The sequence below is a fragment of the Pipistrellus kuhlii genome, unplaced genomic scaffold (genome assembly GCF_014108245.1).
Source record: "Pipistrellus kuhlii isolate mPipKuh1 unplaced genomic scaffold, mPipKuh1.p scaffold_m20_p_25, whole genome shotgun sequence".
In the NCBI taxonomy this organism is placed as follows: Eukaryota; Metazoa; Chordata; class Mammalia; order Chiroptera; family Vespertilionidae; genus Pipistrellus; species Pipistrellus kuhlii.
Genome location: NW_023425524.1, coordinates 6911653 through 6937954, shown reverse-complemented (window position 1 = coordinate 6937954; position 26302 = coordinate 6911653). Strand labels below are relative to the sequence as shown.

General features: G+C 46.1%; 1 protein-coding gene across 3 annotated transcripts in view; it reads left to right on the top strand.

The window, feature by feature from the left end:
- PLD5 (phospholipase D family member 5) overlaps nucleotides 1-26302 on the top strand; it is a 117190-nt gene that overhangs the window by 70168 nt on the left and 20720 nt on the right. For 2 of the 3 annotated variants that reach the window (XM_036453598.2, XM_036453600.2), the window contains 3 exons: nucleotides 6222-6390; nucleotides 13426-13537; nucleotides 25895-26022. In XM_036453598.2, the coding sequence (XP_036309491.1) occupies nucleotides 6222-6390; nucleotides 13426-13537; nucleotides 25895-26022 (409 nt within the window). Of the gene's footprint in view, nucleotides 1-6221; nucleotides 6391-13425; nucleotides 13538-25894; nucleotides 26023-26302 lie in introns of those variants that run through there. The other variant, XM_036453601.2, reaches the window with a different exon arrangement.

Here is a 26302-nt window from a genome sequence, read left to right as displayed (position 1 = left end):
GCTTGGCTCAGTGGATAGAGCATCAGCCTGCAGACTGAAGGGTCCCAGGTTCGATTCTGGCCAAGGGCACGTGCCTCGGTTGCGACTCAATCTGTTGGGATTTTTATGCACCTTTCCTCACATGGACACAATGGACCATTCACTCCATTGCTAGCTCTTCTTCCCTCTCAAGACAGCGGGGGTCAGGGCTGAACAGCCCAAGCTTGTAACCATGACTTGGTCTTTTCCGTGACCAGCCGAACACAGGAGCCATCCGGGAGCCCACTCAGTCACCTCATTAGAACAAAACACTCCTACTACCCAAAGAGATTGTAAGGGTTTCAAAGTCCTGTGTCAGGAATGGGGGTGGGAGCCATATAGAATGTCCTATTTCTCTCCCCCACCCTCCAATATATTTTTATTGACTTCAGAGAGGAAGGCAGAGGGAGAGAGACATAGAAACATCAGTGATGAAAGAGAATCATGGTCCAGCTGCCTCCTGCACGCCCCACCCTGGGGATCGAGCCCACAACCCGGGCATGTGCCCTGATTGGGAGTAGAACCGCGACCTCCTGGTTCACAGGTCAAGCCACACTGTATCGTCCTGTTATTTCACGGTGGATAGGTGGGTTTATTAACGTGCATTTTTCTGAGTTGAGCTGTAGCATTCTTTTGACAGCGATCCGTTACGACCCAGAAGCGGATTCAGCTGCAGGTGCTAAACAGTTAAAACACCGGAGGACTTGGCTTAATATTCTGCGCTCAGACCACATGCGCCGCTAGCACCTGGAGTTTCCTTTTCAGGGACATTTTACATCCCTCGCCAGGAATGAATTAGCCATTGACCGAAACTGCGCCCTCCAAACGGATAACGAGAAAAGAGCAAATGGCAGCTTAGCCCAGGAGCACGTCTCGGCCCCTCGATGGCTCCTCTGAGAGGCTTAATGTGATTTCTCTGTGAAAACTTAATGGGAAAGGCATTTCTTGACGGAGGAGTGGGGGTGGGGGTGTCGGGTGAAGGGTTTTATGGGATGGGATCAGCTTTACGTGAGCTCCCTGTTTTTAGTGTGTACCTTAAAAAAAAAAAGGTTTGTGGGCATAAGTATGTGTGTGTTTTAACAAACTTACATTTCTCTTGGTGTACGATTGGGCTTTTCTGCTTGTTGCATGGTGGGCGAGTTTATTGGGTTTTGGGACGTTTTGAAAATGTTTAAAATATATATAAAATGTTTTAAATATATGTGTGAGATTCAAGATAGAGGAGGAAGGAAGGGGGAGGAATGCATGTAGTTTCTGTTTCATGGCACAAGACTTAACCCTAGCCCTGAGCAATACGTGTGTGTGTGTGTGTGTGTGTGTGTGTGTGTGTGTATTGATTTCAGAGAAGAAGGGAGAGAGAGAAACATCAATGATGAGAGAGAATCATTGTTTGACTGCTGCCTTCACGGCCCATACTGGGGTTCAAGCCTGCAAACCGGCATGTGCCTGACCAGGAATCCAACCGTGACCTCCTGGTTCATAGGTTGACGCTCAACCACCGAGCCACGTGGGGTGGGCCAGCTCGGGATTTTGGATGACCGGATAGAGAAACAGAAGTAGCCTGTGGGCAGCCACTGTGTTTGGTCTTGAACTAACCCTTTCCGGAGGTCCTGACTTCCTGCAGAGGAATCAGTGGAGGAAATGCATGCCTCAATAAGTCATCCCGCATGCTTGAGAGGTCCAACATAGAAAGTAGGTGAGTTAGTGAATGTGTCTGCAGGAAATACCTCAGTTTCAGGAAATAGCAACTGATGACAGTAGTGGCCTCTGGGGCCAGACACTGGAAGACAGAGTGACCAAGAGTGGGGGCCGGGGATCACACTGGGGATCATCATATTGTTTGGCTGGTATTATACATGTAATATATTTTTTTTAAGTATGAAGAGGTTTCCTTGAGTCTTAAATAATAGATGAATGGCCCAGCTGGCATGGCTCAGTGGTTGAGCATCGACTTATAAACCAGGAGGTCATGGTTTGAATCCAGTCAGGGCACATGCCCATTTGTGGGCTCCATCCCCATTGTGGGGCTATGCAGGAGGCAGCCGATCAATGAGTCTCTCCCATCATTGATGTTTCTATCTCTCTTCCTCTACCTTCCTCTCTGAAATCAATAAAAATATATATATTTATTTTTTTTAAAAAGAAGAATAAATTTAAGTCAGCACCATCTTTCCGCCGGGCCCTGGTCTTCTAATCGGTCTCCTGCTGTGACTCTTATCCCCCTGCAACCCTGTCCCCACAAACGTGATTAAAAATTGCCCCACTCTTTTAGCATCTCCACTCAGAAGAAACGGAAAGCGTATTCAGACTGTGAAAAGACACATTTAGAAAACTATTTTCAATCTCTGGAAATGGCGCCAACTGTCCTTGGTGGACTTGAAATATCGCAGCCAAAATTGTCCCCCGGGCTGGGCGGCTACACTCTGCAGCCAACTGGCCCCCGGTAGAGACCTTGATTTAAGACTGTGATGCACAGCCTGGCCGGCGTGGTTCAGTGGTTGAGTGTCAACCTATGAACCAGGTCACTGCTCAATCCCCAGTGTGAGGCTGGCAGGAGGAAGCCAATCAATGATTGTCTCTCATCATTGGTGTTTCTATCTCTCTCTCCCTCTCTGCCAGGGCTCTTGTCCTGGCATTAAGAAGGTTTCAGCGATCTGGAGAAAGGCTGTGCATAGATTAAGTAGGAGTCCAGAGCCAAAAGATAATTTTGAAAGACATTGGGTGGTCAGAGGAGCTTCAGCTAAAGGAGCTAAAGACTCCCCTTGACTCAGGACCCTTCCTTTTTATTAACACAGTTTGTTCCTAAGGCAAGGTGGAGATAATACACTTCAAAGGGTAGCGTACAGAAGCATTGTCCGGTTGGGGAGTAGCCTACAGCTGTTCATATGGTTGGCCAACAGGAGGCAATAACATGTAGACTGAGATGCCCTGAGCTGTCTGGCAGCAAACAGTCATCCTATTCAGGTTTGGGGGAAGTGCCTATTAGCCATTCCAACAGGTAATTCCATATGTGACTCAGCCATTGTTGAGCCCCCAACCTCTTGATAAAACTCTTGTAATTATGACATGCTGGAATTGGCTCCCAGTACCTCTCCCTCTCTGAAATCAAGAAAAATATAGTTTAAAGAAAGAAGAAGAAGCTTCTGTGTTCTCTGAGGAGTCCTTACCCCTGTGCGCTGTCTTTCAAGATTTGAGGGGGTCTCATTGAGGCATAGAGAATTGACCCCAAACAAGCTGCTGGGCTCTGCAATAGCCAACAGGCAGCTTGTCATGTAGCTGGTATCCCGTGGGGTACACATCAGTGTGACATAGCTCATGGTGAGCAAAAAATAATTTGTCAACTAATGAAGTTCGTGAGTGTGGCCCCAGGGTCCGAGAATTGCTGAGATTCAAGATGGGGGAGGAAGGAAAGGGGGGGAGTGCATGTAGTTTCTGGTTCATGGAACAATGATGAGCAAAGCTTGGCTGCCATGTAGGTGCTAGGTAAGATCTCGTATTAAGGTCTTGAATGGCTCTCCTACCCTCATCTTAGTCCTTACTTTGGGAAACAAGGGCTAGAAATAAGGGATAGTGAGTCTTCAGTTGCTAAAAACTCTACTATTCTTTCAATGAAAGAGACAAACTTGAATCCAAAAAGTGTTTGAGTCAAGAACTTATTGCCAAAACCGGTTTGGCTCAGTGGATAGAGCGTTGGCCTGCGGACTGAAGGGTCCCAAGTTCGATTCCAGTCAAGGGCACGTACCTTGGTTGCGGGCACATCCCCAGTAGGGGGTGTACAAGAGGCAGCTGATCAATGTTTCTTTTTCATCGATGTTTCTAACTCTCTATCTCTCTCCTTTCCTCTCTGTAAAAAATCAATAAAATATATTTTAAAATAAAAATTATTTTTAAAATGATGAGAGAGAATCATTGATCGGCTGCCTCCTGCACGCCTCCCCCCCGCCCCACAACCCCTGGCATGTGCCCTGCACCAGAATGGAACCCGGGACCCCTCAGTCCACAGGCCGATGCTCTGCCCACTGAGCCACACCAGCCAGGGCCATGAAACGACGCTGGCTTGCGTCTGTACATCCAGCCTTTCCCCCTTGTTATTAGGCCTCAGAAATGGTGCCACCGCCTCTGGGCGTAATTCTCTCGGAGACGGACTGCTGGCGTCCCTGGGCCTCGGCCAGAGGTGGACGTTAATGAGGTCTGCCCGCCCCTTTCTTTGTCTGAGAAGCAAGCGCAGAGCCAGGGCTGCTGTCCCGTGGCGTGAGCCCTGCCCGGATGCTCATTACCTCTGCCCCCGGAGAGGAGAGGCGCGGGCTGTTGGCTGTTAGAGGAAACGAAATGATAGGTCACAGAGACAAGCCAGTCAAGCCAACGCTGATTTCTAGAAGCTTTCTCTGCGGGGATGTGGGAAGCAGGCGCCGAGTCGCTGCGGGGACCGACGGCCCAGCTTTCCTGGCCACTGGGGAGGAGGCGGGCAGGACCTTGGTTCTGGGCACTCATTACCCAAACCTGAGCCTGCCCCCAGAATCCCTCCTCTATTCTTACTTCCCCTACTAATTCATCATTGAGGCAGCCACTTAGTAAAAAGCAAATAGCCGGAGCCGGTGTGGCTCAGTGGATAGAGCGTCGGCCTGCGGACTGAAAGGTCCCAGGTTCGATTCCGGTCAAGGGCATGTACCTTGGTTGCAGGCACATCCCTGGGAGGGGGTGTGCAGGGGACAGCTGGTCGATGTTTCTCTCTCATCGATGTTTCTAGCTCTCTATCCCTCTCCCTTCCTCTCTGTAAAAAAAAAAACAACAACAATAAAATATATATATATTTTAAAAATAATAAGCGTGATCTTCCTTGGCTCGCGGGCAATTGCTTTTCCCTCCTCTGCTGGTCTTTCCGGCACTTCCTTCTGTCTCCTCCGCCTGCCCCACTTTCTCTACCAGCCAGAAGGAATTAGATGCTTCCTGAACTTGACTTTGAACCGGTTCCCCTCTCTCGAAAAATCTCTCTTGCGGATCCTATCCACTTCTCAGGCTTCAAAAAGGGGAAATTTTTTTATAAGAATGTGTGTGAGACAGAAAGAGAAAGGGACAGAGGATGCTTTCTCCATCGGACGAGCAGTAACCCTTTCTGTGCTGGAGACCCTTTGTCAGCCTGAGGGACCTCATGACTCCCTTCCTTGCAGAATAGTCTTTAAACTAAAAATACATAGAATTGCTGAAACCAGCTTGGCTCAGTGGTAGAGTGTCGGTCTGTGGACTGAAAGGTCCCGGGTTCGATTCTGGTCAAGGGCATGTACCTTGGTTGCAGGCACATCCCCGGAAGGGGTGTGCAAGAGGCAGCAGGTCGATGTTTTTTTTTCTCATCGACGTTTCTAGCTCTCTATCTCTCTCCTTTCCTCTCTGTAAAAAATCAATAAAATATATTTTAAATAAATAAATAAATAAATAAAAATACATAGAATTCCAAAGAAAACCAGACACATAGGAATAAAGTTATCAGGGATCTCAAAGAAACAGAATTGTGCCATCTTCAGCAATCACTTCTGAAATAACAAGATCGGATGACTGGACTCGAACCCAGGACCCTTTGGTTCACAGGATGATGCTCTTCTTAATTGAGCCTAACCGGCTGGGGCTACAAACGTATTTTTAAAAGGAAATATATTATCAGGGGAAGATGCTGGAGCAGGAAGCTCTGAATTCTTTCTTTTTTAAAAAAATATATTTTATTGAGTTTTTAGAGAAGAAGAGAGAGGGACAGAGAGTTAGAAAACATCGATGAGAGAGAAACATCAATCAGCTGCCTCCTGCACATTCCCTACTGGGGATGCGCCCGCAATCAAGGTACATGCCCTTGACCGGAATCGAACCTTGAACCTTTCAGTCCGCAGGCCGATGTTCTATCCACTGAGCCAAACCGGTTTCAGCTGAATTCTTTCTTTCAAGGCTAGTTTGAAACTGGACAGTAGAGACATATAAGATGATTTTACGAAGCACGATTCCTAACTGGGAAAAACAGAGCCCAGACTCTCAGACTCAATAGATTCACAGAGGGGCAGTGCCCAGCCGTCTTAGGTGGGAACTGGAAATTACGAGACACATGTACACTCAGAAAGAGGACGGAGGACTTTGCAGGTGTCTCTGCATGCGTGTGTAATGGTCCGTGGCCTCCCATTTGACGAGCTTTTGTCTGTGTGTTTTTCGAAACCTCTCCTAAGCATCGCGCTGGTGGAAAACATCCCTGAAGGCCTGAACTACTCGGAGGACGCGCCCTTTCACCTCTCGCTCTTCCAGGGCTGGATGAACCTGCTCACCATGGCCCAGAAGTCCGTGGACATCGTGTCTTCCCACTGGGACCTCAACCACAGCCACCCCTCGGCATGCCAGGTGAGCGCGTCCGCGGGCCGAGGGCTGTGGTTACAATGCGTGCACTCTGCCCTCCTCAGTACCCTGCCTCCGCTTCTCAAGGGCAAGTTCATGTTTTTATTTTATTTTTATTTTTTTTATTAAGGTAGTATATGTGTACATATCTTACCATTGCCCCCTCCCCACTCCCATGCATGCCCTCCCTCCCCAGTGTTTTGCGTCCATTGGTTATGCTTCTATGCATGCATACAAGTCCTTCGGTTGATCTCTTATCTCCCCCAGATCTCCCTCCCCACCCCTCCCCGCTGTAATCTGACAGTCTGTTCGGTGCTTTACTGTCTCTGTATCTATCTTTTAGGTCATCAGTTTACAATGTTCCTTATTATCCATAAGTGAGTGAGGTCATGTGGTGTTTCTCTTTCATTGACCGGCGTATTTCACTCAGCATGATGCTCTCCAATTCCATCCAGGTTGCTGCCAATGATAAGAATTCCTTCTTTTTTATGGCAGCATAGTATTCCATTGTGTAGATTTACCATAGTTTTTTGATCCAATCATCTGCTGATGGGCACCTAGGCAGTTTCCAAATCCTAGCTATTGTAGATTGTGCTTTCTTATTCGTGTTCCTCGTTTCTTTGGATATATTCCTAGGAGTGGGATCACTGGGTCAAAAGGAAGTTCCATTTTCAGTTTTTTGAGGAAACTCCATACTGTTCTCCACAGTGGCTGCACCAGTCTGCATTCCCACCAGCGGTGCACGAGGGTTCCTTTTTCTTCGCATCCTCGCCAGCACTTGTCGTTTGTTGATTTGTTGATGAGAGCTAAGTTCATGTTTTTAGTCCACTGCGCCCCGTAGTCCATGGACATCACTGCACGTGTGTGTGTGTGTGTGTGTGTGTGTGTGTGTGTGCGCGCGCGCGCTGTTGTTCATCACATGTTGCTCAGCTCCTGCTCAAATGCCTGGCTTTCAAGGGCAAAATCATGATTCACGTTTGCATGCCAGAGGCTCTCTATGCAGACATGTTGTTTGGGGCAACTTCAGGGGCACCATCGACATCATGGTGCCCGTTGCTGGCACATGCCTAGAGTTCATCTTTGCACAACAGGCGTGTTCACGGATCTAATGTTCACGGATCTAATGCTGAACCTCCTGGGTCAGGCGTGTGGTTGGTTTATCGGTGTCATAACTTGTCTGCGGGACCCAGGGCCAATGTTTTTAAATAGTTCTCTTCAGGCCACCGAGTTCACCATTTCTAAAAAAGAAAGCACTGCCCAAATCGGTTTGGCTCAGTGGATAGAGCATCAGCCTGCGGACTCAAGGGTCCCAGGTTCGATTCTGGTCAAGGCATGTGCTTGGTTGCAAGCCCACCCCAGGTGGGGTGTGCAGGAGGCAGCTGACCAATGTTTCTCTCTCACCGATGTTTCTAACTCTCTATCCCTCTCCCTTCCTCTCTGTAAACAAATCAATAAAATATATTTTTTTAAAAGAAGAAGAAGGCACTGTCCCTGCTGGTTTGGCTCAGTGGACAGAGCGTCGGCCTGCAGACTTAGGGGTCCCAGGTTGGATTCCGGTCAAGGGCACATGCCCAGGTTTCAGTAGGTGGGTGCAGGAGGCAACCCATCAATGAGTCTCTCTCATCATTGATGTTTCTAGTTCTCTCTCCCTTCCTCTCTGAAATCAATAAGAATATATTTTTTAAAAATAAAAAATAAAAAATAAGCCAATAAGAAGGTACTGGCTGAAAGCCTATTTGATTTGGATTTTACCTAATTAGAAGGACTGGGGCATTGATACTTTTTAAAAGAGGATTTGGGGGTTCCAGTGGGCAGGCAGGAGTGAGAATCACCGCCTTAAACCACTCCAGGCTAACAAGCATCGTTTGATTTTTATAGATTTCGAGACAAGGGTCAGGTTGGTCCCCTCCCCCATCCAGTTTGTCAACCTGATTTTGCCTGTTTCAGCTGAATCCCCTTTTTTTTTTCCTGCTCTCCTGTCGGTGATGATGTGAAAGGATGGCGACTTGACCTTGAATAGTACACATATGCCTGCACACTGAGGCCGGCGTCCTATTAATTCCTGCATCTGATCGTCTGGCTCAGGGCCAGGAAGAGAAAGGGGTTGTTTGTGGATTTGAAACAGATTTCCCTTCTTCAGCCTTCTCCTCTCCAGGCTAAATATTATTTCAGGAAAACGGGTGCAGTGTCAGCGTGAAAATTACATAACCTAATGGAAAAAGTGTCGCCCTTTTTTCAAAAAAAAACCAAACAAACATATTTAGCCCCAGCCGGTTTGGCTCAGTGGATAGAGCATGCGCCTGCAGACTAAATGGTCCCGATTCCAGTCAGGGCACAGGTTCCGGTTGTGGGCTTGATCCCCAGTGAAGGACTGTGCAGGAGGCAGCCAATCAGTGATTCTCCCTCATCATTGATGTTTCTATCTCCCTCCCTCTCCCTACCTCTCTGAAATGAATAAAAATAAATTTTAAAAATAAATTAAGAAATAGCATCTCTCTTCAAACTCAACACTCGGCAAATGCTTATCCATTAGCATTCTCCCGTCTGAAACCTGTGACATCCTTTTGGTTTTTTGTTGTTGTTTGTTTGTTTGTTTTTGTTTATTTTTAGTATATTTTATTGATTTTTTACAGAGAGAAAGGGAGAGGGATAGAGAGCCAGAAACATCGATGAGAGAGAAGCATCAATCAGCTGCCTCCTGCATACCCTCCTACTGGGGATGTGCCTGCAACCAAGGTACATGCCCTTGACCGGAATCGAACCCGGAGTCCTTTAGTCCCCAGGCCGATGCTCTGTCCACTGAGCCAAACCAGCCAGGTCTGTGACATCCTTTTGAATGTGCCTTTATTGAACAAGTATGTATGAAGGTGCTGAGCTATTGCTGGGGACACAACACCCAATGAGCATGGTTCCCGCCCCTTTCTGCACAGAGTAGTGGGGGAAGCACGGAAAGCGATTGGTGGGAAGGCATCAGGGGGCGGGGCCTGCAGGTTGGGGACGGGGCCTCTGGCTTGGCCTCTCCACTGAGTTCTCCGCTCCTGTGAACTCTGGTCCTCCCTCAGTGCTGTTCTTTCTGGCTCCATTGCTGCTGCCGTCCCACGCTTCCATCTCCCCATCTGTTGAGCAATCCTAATTATGCTCTTGCCCGATTCCCAGTATATTTCCAGGGGAAATCATCATTCTGCTCTAAGCTCATAAGCGCTATGATTAGCAGGAGTTTAACCTCTTTAACTTTTTTTTAAAAAACCCAATCACATGGACATGAATAAATCATGAAGCCAGACCGTCTTCCCAGTTATTTGGATTAAATAATGAGTTTTGTTTAAAGTTGTTTACTGTCTGCTTGATTGGTTTCCCTCTGGATCTTCGTCTCTGCATTTTCCATTTCCCTACGGTCTAGTTACGATTTTGAAACTTTGTTTTTTAAAAAAGAATAGGTTGAGCCCTCGCTGGTTTGGCTCAGTGGGTAGAGTGTCGGCCTATGGACTGGAGGACCCGGGGTTCGATTCTGGTCGAGGGCATGTACCTCAGCTGCAGCCTCGATCCCTGGCCCTGGAGGCAGCCAATCCATGTGTCTCTCTCACAGCGATGTTTCTCTCCCTATCTCTCCCCCTTCCTTCCACTCTCTCTAAAAATCATTGGGAAAATATCCTGGGTGAGGGTTAACAAAAATAAAAAGAATAGGTTGGATTTGTTCTCTCATTATAACAGTACTAGGGGCCCGTTGCATGAGGAGATTTGTGCAATAGGCCGTCCTTCCCTTGGCTTCCAGCACCGGTTTTCCTCCAACACCCGGGGCCCAGGCCTTCGCTCTGGCCAGTCTGCCTTCTTCGTCTTCGCTGCAGACTCTGGCCAGAGTCTGCCATATTCATCTTCACTACAGACTCCGGAATCTGCAGTTGTGTCTTCATTGCAGACACTGGAGTCTGCTTTCTTGTCTCCACTGCAGACTCCAGTGTCTGCAATCTTGTTTTCTCTGCAGCACTCTGCTCCTGTAGATCCCTTTGCCCCCCACCCTCCCTCTCATAGCAGGTGTCCTGCCCAGCCTGGCCACTCTGCATCTGGAGCAGCTGGGTGGCCGCTATCTTTGGCCTAATTTGCATACTCTTTCTGATTGGCTGTGGGCATAGCAGAGGTACAGTCAATTTACATGTTTGTCTATTATTAGCTAAGATTAGCTTCTTAGTCTAGAAAGTTTGGAAACTACAGAGAAATGGAAGAGAAACAAAATTATCCATCTGACCATCAACAAAAAAATCCTATCTAATGAAGAGGGAATATGCTAATTGATTGTCATGCCATCAAAGATGGTAGTGTCCACAGGCACAAAATAGTGGCACCCAGTCCCCTCAGCCACTCCAGGGCATCAGATGCACAACATGACCAGGCCCGACCCCAGGTGGGTCCAGCCACTCCACACACATTTCTCCGGAGTCTCTTGACCCCTCAGCCCACCAGCCACCCAGGGCCAGCCCAAGGCACAGGCTAAGGGACCCCCCTCCAGTGCATGAATTTTCATGCACCCGGCCTCTAGCATTTTAATAGTTTGACTTTTTTTTTTAATATATTTTATTGAGTTTTTAGAGAGAGGGATAGAAAGCTAGAAACATCGATGAGAGAGAAACATCCATCAGCTGCCTCCTGCACACCCCCTACTGGAGATGTGCCCGCAACCAAGGCACATGCCCTTGACTGGAATCAAACCTGGACCTTTCAGTCCACAGGCCGATGCTCTATCCACTGAGCCAAACCGGTTTCAGCAATAGTTTAACATTTTAAGCAGTAGATCTTCCCCTGTAGTGTGTCTCTTCTCTTCCAGAATCTCTATTTAGCAGGTACACCCAACACAACTCTGCAGCCTATTGCCTGTCACTTGCGTCACTTCCCCCTCCTTGAGGGTGATTTGTGATGTTTAGCATTTGGTTAGAATCCATCCGTGAATGTATTCCTCATAGGGGCTATATAGGTGAATAGTCTCTAAATCTGTAAATACCCGCACTTATTTCTTTCATTCACCCTCGTAAGCGAAATCCTTGCCTGGGCTTCAGTCTTCTCCTCCCGTAATCCGGGTTACCTTAGTGTCACAGCTGGTTGGCTCCATGCCTCTCCAATCCAGTTTCTTTGATGGGTGTTTTGTTTTCAGCCAGAAGTTGGTAAGAATGCCTTTTCCTTGTTGCTGTGGAGTCGTTTTACAGGATATGCTTGGATGTGTCTCTCCACATGCCTTGAGCCTCCATCTTTGATTATGTTTTCAGCGTGTAGATCTTTCCTCAAGTGGGACCATTCTTCTTCTGTCGTTTGCAAACTTAGTCCTGTTGCCTCTTTTTCTCTTCCACTGCACCTGTCAGTCACCTGTTCTCTCTGTGATTTACCCATCACCCTGACCCCCTAACCCCCTCATGTTTCCCTGCAAGCTCCAAAGCTTTAGGGGTTCCATCCAGGGCTTCTCTCATTTCCAAGATTGATGGCAGAAATCTCCATTCTTAAGTGAAATAAGCCAGTCAATGAAAGAAAAACGCCACACGATCTCACTCATTGGTGGATCGTAAAGAACATTATAATCGGATGAACAAAAAAATAGATACAGAGGCAGTAAAGCATCAAACAGATTGTCAAATTATAGCGGGAAGGTTAGGGAGAGGTGGGGAAGATAAGAGATCAACCGAAGGACTTGAATGCATGCATATAAGAATAACCAACAGGCCGAAACTGGTTTGGCTCAGTGGATAGAGCGTTGGTCTGCGGGCTGAAAGGTCCCAGGTTCAATTCCAATCAAGGGCATGTACCTTGGTTGCGGGCACATCCCCAGTGGGGGCTGTGCAGGAGGCAGCTGATCGAGGTTTCTCTCAACAATGTTTCTAACTCTCTGCCCCTCTCCCTTCCTCTCTGTGAAAAATCAATAAAATAAAAAATAAAAATAAATTTTTAATTTTTAAAAAGATGAAGGAAAGAAACCTGGCCGGGTAGCTCATTTGGCTAGAGTGTCGTCCCAATATGCCATGGTTGAGGGTTCAATCCCCGGTCAGGGCACATGCAAGAATCAAACAAAATGCATAAATAAGTGAAACAACAAATCATTTTTTTAAAAAAAAATCACATGTTCATGTTTGTGAAACTGTTCCTTAAAAACCTTGTTTTACTTTGTTTTTATTTTAGTTATTCTTAGGCTGTGTCAGTAATTACAGATTGTGAGGCAGAGCATTGACTGAAGTCAATAAAACTTGTTTTAAACAAGACGGGGAATTCAGGCAGATCCCTGAGGAGTAGGCCTGCCTGATTGCCCCCCCTCGGAGTTAACACTTGAAGGTGCTTACCTATCACTAACTCCCTTAATTCTCACCAGAGCCTTTTAACGTAAATATGAATATCCACCTTTTGCTGAGAGAAGAAGCTGGAGCTCAGTGAGATTAAAGAGACAGTTTGTAAATTGGAAAACCAGCTGGAGTCCAGGTCTCGTTGGACCCAAACACGGCTGTTTAATGTTCTCTGCTGCCTATCCATGTGTCGGTAATGTCAGAAGCTCATCCAAAGTAAAACAAGGGCAGCCCTAGCCTGTTTGGCTCAGTGGATAGAGCATCAGCCTGCAGACTGAAGGGTCCCAGGTTCGATTCCAGTCGAGGGAGTGTACCTTGATTGCAGGCTTGTGCAGGAGGCAACCGATCGATGTGTTTCTATCTTTCCCTCTCTCTTTCATTTGTCTCCAAAAATCAATGAAAAAATATCCTCTGATAAAGATTAAAAAAATAATAATAAGGTTCTAAATTTGCACTATAGCATTGAAATTATTTCTTGCAGTAATTGTTGGATTGCATGATACAATACTCAGAAAATAAATTTTTTTAAAAAAGACTGGACCTGTGTTCCTGTTACTGCTCTACATAATACTCCGCTGGTAGAATTCTCAAGAATACCAATTGCTGAAGTGCTTTTCTTTCAAAATATGAAGGAATGGTTTTAATTTTGAATGCATTGTTTGTGCCTATTTAAAGTAGCGTCCTCTTGGTTTCCTGACTTTTCTTTGTCTCTGATTATTTTTCCCAGGGTCAACGCCTTTTTGAAAAGTTGCTCCAACTGGCTTCGCAAAATATCGAAATCAAGCTAGTGAGTGATGTGACGGCTGATTCAAAGGTATTAGAAGCCTTGAAGTTAAAGGGTAAGGCCAAGGTTGATACGCTACTCTACCACCGGGTGTTCTGCTTCGATACCTTTGTTCTCGTTTAATATATAATTTCTTTATAATGAATGCATTTCACTTCGTGGACTTCCGGTTTCTCCTTTGAAGAATGGTCTGAGCAAAGCCTATAGTTGAAAGAACTAATTACTCAATACTGATGGGACTTGCGTTGTTGCATATTAATTTATGCAAAATAACCTAGAGGTTATTTAATAATTTTAGTAATAATTTTTTTAATATTTTATTGGTTTTTTTACAGAGGGGAAGGGAGAGGGATAGAGAGTTAGAAACATCGATGAGAAAGAAACATCGATCAGCTGCCTCTTGCACACCCCTCACTGGGGATGTGCCCGCAACCGAGGTACATGCCCTTGACCAGAATCGAACCTGGGACCCTTCAGTCCACAGACCAACACTCTATCCATTGAGCCAAACCAGTTAGGGCAAGTAATAATTAGCTAGAAAAGAAGAGTCATTCCCTCTCTGATCACTTCCATGATGTGATTAGGAAAAAAAGAGCCACTTCTGACCAGAACAGACACTGGAATTCTGACTCTCTCTTGCTCCCCATCTGACAGTTGTCCCCCTGCTTCTCAGAATTTAAAAGGGCATAATCAGATGTTTGAGTCTGGGAAACTTCCTGATTCACAACTTTTTATTTCTGTTACTCCTCCCTCGAGGATATTTTTTTCCCCACTGATTTTTAGAGAGAGTGAGAGGGAGGGGGAGAGACAGAGAGCGAGAGAAACATCGATGTGAAAGAGACACATGATTGGTTGCCTCTCACATGCACCCTGTCCAAGGCAGGGGAAGGAGCCTGCAACCCAGGCACATACCCTTAATAAGAATCGAACCCGCAACCGTAACTCTGACCAGTGAGGAAAACCAGCTAGGGCCTGATTCACACTTCTTTATTTTTATTTTTATAATGAACCTTTTTTAAAAATATTTTTTTATTGATTTCAGGGAAGACAGAGACAGAAACATTGATGATGAGAGAGAATCATTGATTAGCTGCCCCCTGCATGCCCCACCCTGGGAATTAAGCCAGAAACCCAAGCATGTGCCCTGATCACGAATTGAACTGTGACTTCCTGGTTCATAGGTCTGGCCTGGCCTGATAGCTCATCCTGGTGCTATTCCGACATGCTGGGCATGTTGCGTGCCATCTCCCCTACATATTATATTATATATTATTCATATTATATTTATATTGCTATAGGCACTATCGCCATACTATTTTTCTATGCATGGGAAAATAATGAAAGGTGATGAGATATGGCTGGGCCTAAAAGGCTTCGCTCTGATAGTATCTTTGGAAAAGTAGAAAACACCTACGTTCGCGGATTGACAATCCACACGGATCAGAAACGCATCATTGCTTTTCCTGTTTAAGAAACATGACGTTGTTTCTATGGAAACTCTGAAAACTCTGTTATCCGACACATTTCTGGAAAGGGGTTCCCTTTGGCTCCCTCTGGATACCTGCATCTGCAGGTACATTTTCTCCTGAAGCTTTTTGGAGGGGTCCTCTGGGTTTGATTCACCGTAGGACGGAATGCAGATGAGACCAAAACCGGTGTGACTCAGTGGATAGAGCATCGGCCTACAGACTGAAAGGTCCCAGGTTCCATTCCGGTCAAGGGCATGTACCTTGGTTGCGAGCACATCCCCAGTAGGGGGTGTGCAAGAGGCAGCTGGTCGATGTTTCTTTCTCATTGATGTTTCTAACTCTCTATCCCTCTCTCTTCCTCTCTGTAAAAAATCAATAAAATATATATATTTTTTTAATGCAGTTGAGTTAGGAAGAGAGGGAGGAGCAGAAGTGTTGCTTGGCTGCACACCTGTCAATCTGCTATTTGCCGTAGCTCGTCCTCAGTCTTGTCAACTCCACCAAAGTGAAAGCTAGGGAATACGCCCAGCCAATGTGGCTCAATGGTTGAGCGTTCACCTATAAACCAGGAGGTCATGGTTCGATTCCCAGTCAGAGCACATGTCAGGATTGTGGGCTCCGTCCCCAGTAGGGGGCGTGCAGAAGGCAGCCAATCAGTGATTCGCTCTCATCATTGATGTTGATCTCTCTCTCCCTCTCCCTTCCTCTCTGAAGTCAATAAAAATACATTTTTTAAAATAAAATTAAAACTAGAGAATATTAGAGCACGTAACAGCCTTTCTTCAGTGCTGCTGAGTATATGGCTACTCTAGATAGGAAATGGCTCTTACTGAATTTATGGTGAAGGCACGGTTTGCGTTTCTGTTGTGAACTATGAATTAAAACTTCATTCAGTCATTGCTTCTCATACACACAAAAGCAGTTTATGCATATGTATATATCAGAGGCCCAGTGCATGAATTTTCCCCTCAGCCTGGCCTACCCGCCTCACATCCGGGAGCCCTCAGGGGCGGGAGGTGACCCGCCAATCAGGGGAAGGTGACGCCCCATCACAACTCTGCTGCTGCCACTGCCGGCAGCGCAAGCTTCGGCTGGCCCTGGTTACCTGAGCCTCAGCCAGCCCTGGGCTGCTGGGCAGCCACCATCCTAGGTTTGTCTGTGCCTCGGGTCAGCCCTGGGTGGCTGGGAGCTGAGGGTACTGGGGGACTCTGGAGGCAGGCTTGCCATGCACCTGCCACCCCAGAGGGGCTGAGGGGACTGGGTGCCACCATCTTGTGGCAGTGGGTGCTGCTATATTTGAGGGCATGGAAGTCAATTAACATATTCCCTCCTTATTGGCTCTGGGCACCATCATCTTTGTGATGGTGTGAGGGTCACTTAGCATATTCCCTCTTTATTAGGTAGGATTACTACACCTTAGGCTCTCTTACTGTATAATCTTTGTTCTTATAAAAAAAAAAATAAGAAAACAAACAATGTTCCTTTATAAAGGAGAAGCAGTAAACCAGACCATCATTTCTCAGAGCTATATCCTAGGTACTGACCACAGACCTAGCTGGCTTTTATTAAGATACATATGTGTATACAGTACCCCCAAAAAATGTATATACACTTAAACAGCTGATGAGAGAGATCACTGATCGCCTGCCTCCTGCATGCCCCACACTGGGGATGTAGCCCCGCAATCCGGGCATGTGTCCTGACCAGGAATGAAACCGTGGCCTCCTGGTTCATAGGTCCACGCTCAACCACTGAGCCATCCTGGCCAGACTGACCGAGGAATTCTTAAAACGTCTACCCAGAGCCCCGTTTTCCCGGCTCCCTCTTTGTGTCTGAATCGTTTGATGCCTGTGTTTTCCGCCTGGGATGGTGCTCTGTGACTTTAAGAAACAGATGCTCTCCTATTGTCTTTTTTTCCATTCCGTTTGGTTTTGAAACTTTACCAGAAAATCTGAAAAGATTCTGACAGGGAGGGCCCTGCGTGATTTGTTGACTGAGTACTGGGAGGCGGCAGGAGACCTGTCATAACAGAGTCACCACGCGGACCATCAAGTGACACCTGTCATGCTGCCACCTGTGCACAGCCATCAGAAAGCTCATCAGTGTCAGAGCTGTGACGAGGGGGACACTGGGTGCTTCAGGACCGAGGGCGGATGGAAACGAGGGTTGCTTTGACATTCAGCAGTAGAGGAGAAAATTCAACTTAGGAACCCTGAACTCTGATTAAGTTCAATTAAAATAAACCTGGCCATGCCAAAACCCGTTTGGCTCAGTGGATAGAGCGTCGGTATGCGGACTGAAGGGTCCCAGGTTCGATTCTGGTCAAGGGCATGTACCTTGGTTGTGGGCACATCCCCAGTGGGGGGTGTGCAGGAGGCAGCTGATCGATGATTCTCTTTCACTAATGTTTCTAACTCTCTATCCATCTCTCTTCCTCTCTGTAAAAAAAATCAATAAAATATATATTTTTAAAATAATAAAATAAAATAAACCCGGCCATTTCAAATACCACGCTGAGGGAGGCCGATTCTAAACCAAACCCTAAAAAGGAATGTCTATTCCTAAATCTGAGAGCAGGGGGCAGGTGCAAATTTGAAAATTAATACAAGCTGCTGCGATTTCCAACTTAGACATTTGATCTGCTTGCTCCAAATAAATGTAATGCAATTTGAGATTTGTGTGTGTGTGTGTGTGTGTGCACGCACGCGCGTGTTGAGGCCTTTTTACTTAGGTTTGTTTTATTGGCTTATAATGTTTCCAAAGTCAAGTTCTACATGCCAGTAGGTGTGGTTTTCTGTGTTCATTTAAGGCAATACTACCAAGTATTTTTAGGAACTTCACCTGAGTAAGCTCTTATCTTCTTCTGGCTTTCATTCCACCCCTTGAGAGGCTGCCGTTGTTGAGAAGCCTGCACATTGCATAACGGTTTCTCTTGTCCCGGTGAAGGGCTGTCCTCCGGAACAGGAGTGTGGGGCCCCTCGGTCAGCAGAGCCCGTCGGGCGGCCTTCTATGGAGTCTGATCTGGAAACGGCCCAGACCAAGGTCAAGGCGCTGCTGCTGTCGCCTATCCTTGCTCCCCATCCCATTCCACGTCCACCCAGCACCTTCTCTGCGTGGAAGCTGCTCTGGCTTGAGGGCGTGAGGCTGGTGCCTTCATTCTACTCTTAGCAGTCAAATTCCTTGCAAGGAGCTTTGTCCCCTACCTTCCTTTTTTTTTTAATATATTTTATTGATTTTACACAGAGAGGAATTGAGAGGGACAGAGAATTAGAAACATCGATGAGAGAGAAACATCGACCAGCTGCCTCTTGCACACCCCCCATTGGGGATGTGCCCGTAACCAAGGTACATGCCCTTGACCGGAATCGAACCCGGGACCTTGCAGTTCGCAGGCGGACACTCTATCCACTGAGCCAAACCGGTCCCGGCATGTCCCCTACCTTTCTTTACAGAACACCGAGTATTGGCAGCGAGGCAGGGCTTTCTGTTGACACATACTTTCATAATTGGCACAGCCCCACCGGTGTGCCCCAGTGGTTAAGTGTCAGCCTACGAACCGGGAGGTCACAGTTTGATTACTGGCCAGGGCACACTCCCTGGGTTGTAGGCTCAATCCCTAGTAGGGGGCGTGCAGGAGACAGCCAATCAATGATTCTCTCTCATCATTGATATTTCTTTTTTTTAAATATATATTTTATTGATTTTTTTTTTTTTTAGAGAGAGAGGAAAGGAGAGAGCTAGAGAGTTAGAAACATCGATGAGAGAGAAATATCAATCAGCTAAACTCTGCACACCCTCCACTGGGGATGTGCCCGCAACCCAGGTACATGCCCTTGACTGGAATCAAACCTGGGATCTCTCAGTCCGCAGGCTGACACTCTATCCACTGAGCCAAACCAGTCAGCGCTCATCATTGATATTTCTATCACTCTCTCCCTCTCTCTTCCTCTCTGAAATCAATTAAAAATACATATATAGTTTTAAGTTTAATGAGAATTAGCACAGTAATTAGCATAGCATTTAGGATCTTGGATTTTGGTCTCAGGTAGATTTGTGCTAAAATTCTGAACTTGGTATTTGCTGTCTTAGGTACCCATGGAAAAGTTACTTTTTCTGAACCTCAATATGTTTTTCAGTAAAATGGGAATAGTAATAGCCTGGAGGGCTCTGAGAATTAAATTGGATAATCTATCAAAAGCATGTGGTTACACTTGGACGTGCTACCTGGCTCTGTAGCCTCCGGCAGCGGAGGAAAAAGCAAGCCCCAGGCGCACCTGATGTCCGATTATGTGAGCTGCAGAGGCCTCTGTCTGCAGAAGGTCCAGATTGGACCAGCGCTGAGCCCAGAAGGATTCCCAGAACTCCATGTCTCTCTCGCTCTCTCTCTCTTTTTTTTTTAATATATATTTTATTGATTTTTACAGAGAGGAAGAAGAGGGATAGGAAGCTAGAAACATCGATGAGAGAGAAATATCGACCAGCTGCCTCTTGCACACCCCCCACTGGGGATGTGCCCGCAGCCAAGGTACATGCCCTTGACCGGAATCAAACCTGGGACCTTTCAGTCTGCAGACCAACGCTCTACCACTGAGCCAAACCGGCTTCGGCCTTTTCAACTCTTTATTATGAAAATATATTTTATTGATTTTTTACAGAGTAAGGGAGAGGGAGAGAGAGTTAGGAACATCAACCAGTTGCCTCCTGCACACCCTCTACTGGGGATGTGCCCGCAGCCAAGGTACATGCCCTTGACCAGAATCGAACTCCGCAGGCTGACGCTCTATCCACTGAGCCAAACAGGTTTCAGCTCCATGTCTCTCTTTTACCGTCCCTTCCACCACACCCTGACCTGGACGGCACTTGTTGGTGGGATGGAATTGAATCTCCTGCCAGTAGAGCTGCCAGGGCTCCTTGGGTATTTCCTGACTTGAATTTCCAAGCGGGACTGGATTCAGGCTGCCCTAAACCCAGCGTGGACTCCTGTGATGCGAGCATCTCTGCCTGAATGAATGCATGTCTCTGCCCTCGGGCTTGAATTAACTCTGTGGTCTTCCCAGCTGGTTCCCTCTGTCCCATGGCTGCGGTGAAGAGCCGGCTCATTTTATCGGCACTTTGGGAGAAACTGGGGATGCCATTCCTTTCTACCCTGTTTCCCCGAAAATAAGACAGTGTCTTATGTTAATTTTTGCTCCCAAAGATGCGCTAGGTCTTATTTTCAGGGGATGTCTGATTTTTCCATGAAGAAGAATACGGTACACATTTATTGTTAAATGAAAATAAAGGAAATGTATTACCTGTATACGGTACGGTAGTACGGTAGTTGTCAACACAAACCAGACAAACTGTGAATCTACAGCATCAAGAATTTACTCATTTATTCAATGACAATCATGTCATCATCTTCTGGAACATCATCATAACAATCCAATTCCTGAATTTCCTGGTGAATTTCTTGTGACTCCATTTCTTTCAGAATCAGTGGACCAAATCTCTCATGTTTAGCCTAAGGAGGGGGGGGGGGGCCTTATTTTGGGGGGAATGCCTTATATTTCACTCAGAAGGAAACCTGTAAGTAGGTCTTATTTTCGGAGGATGTCTTATTTTCGGGGAAACACGGTAGATCTCAGAAGGAAGGTGTCCACACTCCAGGTCCCGTTGGCTGGGACCGGCGTGGCCACAGACTCTCTCCTTACACTCCCTTTTCCCGCCAAGCCCACTCCCGGCTGCAGCCCCATCTGTGCAGTCATGTAGGTCCCAGCAGGTGCCCAGCGTATGGTTCGGTGCGTGCCAGCCCACCGCATGGCTCAGCAAGCTGTCTGCTTGGCAGCCTCGCACGCCTCCCTCCCTCGTTCCTCCTGTCTGGGGAGTCTGTGTAGTGACTGAGATAAAATTGCCCGAGAGCCATTTCTTCATTATGTGTCTGTTGATTCCTTGCGAGGTGAACATTTTTTGTTAGAGGCTGAAGGGGGAGGGGGGGGGAGAGGGGGTGTGAGGCACAGGTGCCCCAGGAATAAAAACCTGTCTGTACCCACCAAGGATAGGATATACACTGAGTGGCCAGATTATGATGATCTCAACGCATAATAATCTGGCCACCCATATATATATATATATATATATATATATATATATATATATATATATATATATATATATATATATATATATTAGAGGCCTGGTGCATGAATTCATGCAGGGATGGGGTCCAGCCAGCCTGGCCAAGGGGAGGGGACGTGGGCATTTGGCTGGCCTACCTGCTGGTCCAACTCCTGACCCAGGGGACAATTTGCATATTAGCCTTTTATTATATAGGATAGACACTGAGTGGCCAGATGATTATGCGTTCAGAGATCATCATGATCTGGCCACTCAGTGTATATTCAGCTGCCAATTTGACAGAAAACCTACTGATTAGGGGTAATATAGGATTTACTAAAAGTCTCTTTATCCAACCATTCGCCACACAAAAAAAATAACGCTACTTTAGGTACATTTGCAATGCAATTGCACTTCATAATAGTCGTAACTCATCATCGGGTGTTGTTCTGTGCACTTAGTCTGCATTCTCTTTTAACCTTCCGACATCCCTAAGCGATAGATGCTGTTATTCTTTCCATTTTCCAGATCAGCTGAGACGGAGGAAGATGAAAGCATGTGCCTGAGGCCCCATGGTTCGCCGGTAATAAAAGCTGTCTGCCGTGCTCATGCTTGGCAGGAGGCCTGGTGCCTACGATTTTGATCGATATTATTGGATCTTTGTAAATTACACATTTCGCAGAGGACTTAGAAAATTGCAAAAACATCCATCCCCTTCAGCTTAGCTCCATTGCCTTCTAAATTAAATGAAACCAAAGAAATTAAATGAAGAAAATTGTAAGGAGTTTGATTGTGGTGTCACTGTGCATAAAATGTAGCTATTTAATAAGATCTGGATTGAAATCTGTCAGAGTGTGGTTGTTTGTTCTCAGCCGAATATGCTGAAGAGTAAGGGCTGACACCCTGCCTGAGTCCTCGATGAAGATGTATTTCGTGATGAAATAAGAGACTCGGATTTCAATTCTAGCTCCAAACCCTGTGCCAGTTGCTCTCTCAGTAATCCATCTAATTCATTCTTTCTTTCTTTTAACAAATATTTATTGTGTTCTTACAATTGATGAGGCACTGGTGGAAATAAGTTGATCTGATTTGGATTTTTAAAATATTTGGTTGTTGTGTGGAGCATGGATCGGAGGGGAATTGAGGCAGGGAAACCAGGTAGTGGGCTGTTGAATTACCCACCAGGCAAGCGATGTTAAGGTAGAAAAATAAATAAACATTTAAAATATATTTTAGCCCAAGCCGGTTTAGCTCAGTGGATAGAACATCGGTCTGTGGACTGACGGGTCCCGAGTTTGATTCCAAGCAAGAGCACATACTTCAGTTGCAGTCTTCTCTCCAGCCTGGGCCCTGGTCAGGGCACATGCAAGAGACAACTAATGTGTTTCTTGATGTGTTTCTCTCACATAGATGTTTCTCTCTGTCTTTCCCTCTCTCTTCCACTCTCTCTAAAACCAATGAAAAAATATCCTCGGGCAAGGATTTTTAAAAACAACAACAACAACAACACATCACAAATAAAATATATTTTGGAAATAGAACTGTCATCTAACCAGTTTGGCTCAGTGGATAGAGTGTCAGCCTGCGGACTGAAGGGTCCCAGGTTCGATTCCGGTCAAGGGCACGTACCTTGGTTGTGGTCACATCCCCAGTGCAGGGTGTGCAGGAGGCAACTGATCGATGTTTCTCTCTCATTGAGGTTTCTAACTCTCTATCCATCTCCCTTCCTCTATGTAAAAAATCAATAAAGTATATTAAAAAAAAAAAATAGAACTGGCAGACGCTGATAATGTATTGCCTGTGTGGATGGGGTTAAAAAAAAAAAGGATAGAAATCAAAATTATTTCCAGGGTTTAAGTCTGAGCAGCTGATTAGAAGTTGCTATCATTTACTGAGACAGAGAGATAATAGGATTAATGGGCTTGGCATTTGGGGGAAATAAGGAGCTTTGTTTTGAGCAAGTAAATTCTGTTGTGTGCTTCTTAAAGATGCAGTGGAGAGATGAATTCAGGTCTGACCTCTCCTCTGAGTCTAAAGCTCAAAGAAGGCTCAAGCCGACAGACGTGATTTTGGGGAATCGTCAGATTGGAGATAGCGTTTCTAGCCACAGAGCTGAATAAGATCCTCTTGGGAGCGCACATGGCTCTAGATTAGGGCCCGCGACCAACCCCAAGGTCTTTTTAACATGGAGAGGCTTCATAGAAGTAGAGACACTGAGAGGAGGGGCAATGAGGTAGGATAAAGGAGAGAAATTTTTCTTTGCTAAAAAAATGAAGTTAGCTCTGGCTGGTTTGGCTCAGTGGATAGAGCGTCGTCGGCCTTCTATCCACTGAGCCAAACTCTTCGGACTGAAGATCCCCTGGTTCTATTCCAATCAAGGGCTCATGCCCCGGTTGCAGGCTTGATTCCCCAACAGAGACTAAAGAGAGCACTTACGTTACTTTCTAGGCCTGAGGTACTGGACGTGTAAGAGATAAAACAGCCTCCCAGTAAGGGGATAGCAAATGAATTAATGGCCTGGGCATCCTGAGAAGGACTTTGATAGAATAACTTGGTTCAGACTAATCCTCCTGGAGAGAACACAGTCACACAAAAGAGAGCTATTTGAATGGATCCAGAGCAATTAAGGCATCAGGTCCTCGTGGGGCCTAGACCTGAGAGAAGGAAAACTCATTAGGATGAGTCCCGTGTTCACTACCAACTTTTCTTTTGAGGGATTTGTCAGTAGCATGCCGGGAAATAGAGGTCAAACGGAAAGCAGAAGCAGGGCTTCTTGAGTAGCACTGGACTGAAGAGGCAGAAATTGGAATTTTTTAATACAAACTCCATCAGAAATCACCAGGCATGCCAAGGCATTGCAACAAACATAATAGTAATTACATTAAATGTGAATTGTCTAAATTCTCCTACCAAAAGACAAGTTATGCCCAGATTGTGGGTTCTATCCCCAGAAGCATGAGTATAGGAGGCAGCCAATCAATGTGTCTCTCATGTTACTGTGCACCTCTCATGTTACTGTGCACCTCTCTCCCTCTCTCTCTCTCTCTCTCTCTCTCTCTCTCTCTCTCTCTCTCTCTCTCTCTCTCTCTCTCTCTCTCTTCCCCTCCCCATCCTTTCCACTCTCCACTCTCTCCAGGAATCAATGGAAAAAATATCCTCGGGGTGAGGATTAAAAAAAAAATGGAATTGTTAAGGTTCTAGTTTTTAGAAAGATGGAAGATTCACAGGTGTCTATATGTATATATGGTGCTTCCTACTTGTAGTTTACATATATCCTCTTGGGCATCTATAAATGTTCGGTCATAAAATGTATTAAAGCTGATAATGATAACTACAAATATAAAAGCTGATAATGATAATGTGCTTTCAACAGGAGACTTTCTGGAAATAAAATTGCAGGTGGGATTTGTTTGATTTTCATGATGATAATCCACAGAGAATGTGGAACTTTATTTATTAATTTTTTTTACTTTTAACCACAAGGTACTAGTGTACTTCTTCTTGTGTCATTTCGATGAATATTTTAACAGGATGCTTATTTTAAATCTTCAAAATTTGGAACATTTAATTGTGCAATTACTGCAACTTGCAAAAAATTTGCATGAGTGTTCAGGCTAGAGCTGAATATTTTTAGTCAAATATTAAATATATACAGGGTGGCCCCAAAAATATACACACTTTGAGTAATTATAAAGGCAATATTTATTAAAATATATTTCATTTTCATTTAACAGCTACGGGGCTTAGTGGTTGAGCATCAACCTATGAACCAGGAGGTCAGGGTTCGATTCCAGGTCATGTGCCCGGGTTCCAGGCTTAATCCCCAGTAGAGGGCATGCAGGAGGCAACTGATTAGTAATTCTCATTATCGATGTTTCTATTTCTCCCTCTCCCTTCCTCTCTGAAAGTGTGTACACATTTTGGGGGGATATCCTCCTATCTAATGAAAGAGTAATATGCAAATTGACCATCACTCCAACCTACAAGATGGCTGCCCCCATGTGTACACAAGATGGCCACCACAGATGGCTGGCAGGGGAGGGCAGTTGTGGGCAATCAGGCCTGCAGGGGATGGCAGTTGTGGGGAACCAGGCCAGCAGGGGAGGACAGTTAGGGGCAATTGGGCCGACTGGGGAGCAGTTAAGGGTCAATCAGGCTGACAGGGGAGAGGTTAGGGGGTGATCAGGCTGGCAGGCAGAAGCGGTTAGGGGCAATCAGACAGGCAGGCTGGCGAGTGGTTGGGAGCCAGCAGTCCTAGATTGTGAGATGGATCCCAGATTGGAGAGGGTGCAAGCTGTGCTGAGGGACACACACACACACACACACACACGAATTTCATGCACTGGGCCTCTAGTGTATGTGTGTGTGTGTGTGTATGTGTATATATATATATATATATATATATATATATATATATATATATATATATATAAATATATAAATATATATATATATTTATAAATATATATAAAGGTTGTGGGGATTCTAGAATTATGTGTGCATAAAATAAAGTACAAAATCATCTGAATAATACCTTAAAAATAACAGTAAAGAAACAGAATGCCCTCCAACACCAGCTTCCATAACAAGTAAGTTAGCCCGGCTGGCATGGCTCAGTGGTTGAGCATCGACCTATGAACCAGGAGGTCACGGTTGGGTTTCCTGTCAAGGCACATGCCTGGGTTGCAGGCTGGATCCCCAGGACGGGGCATGCAGGACGCAGCCCATCGATGATTCTCTCTCCCTGAATTGGGGTCCATGCGCACCTCGAAGATCGGGGTGGTGACCGACTGGTTGCTGGGTCGGGGCCTGCACACGGGGCTGATGTCATCTTCTTGACCTCCTAGGCGCCGAGGTGACCTACATGAACATGTCGGCCTACAACAAGGGCCGGCTGCAGTCCTCCTTCTGGATCGTGGACAAGCAGCACGTGTACATCGGCAGCGCGGGCCTGGACTGGCGGTCTCTGGGACAGGTAACACCCCGAGTCTTCTCAGCCTCAGAACTGCCCCATCCCTAACGCACAGTCACCTCTGCTGTGGTTGAGGGAAATCAACCTACAGCGTTTGTTATTTTTTAAAAATATATATTTTATTAATTTTTTTTACAGAGAGGAAAGGAGAGGGATAGAGAGCCAGAAACATCAATGAGAGAGAAACATCAACCAGCCGCCTCCTGCGCACCCCCCACCGGGGATGTGCCCGAAACCAAGGCACATGCCCTTGACCGGAATTGAACCCTGGGACCCTTCAGTC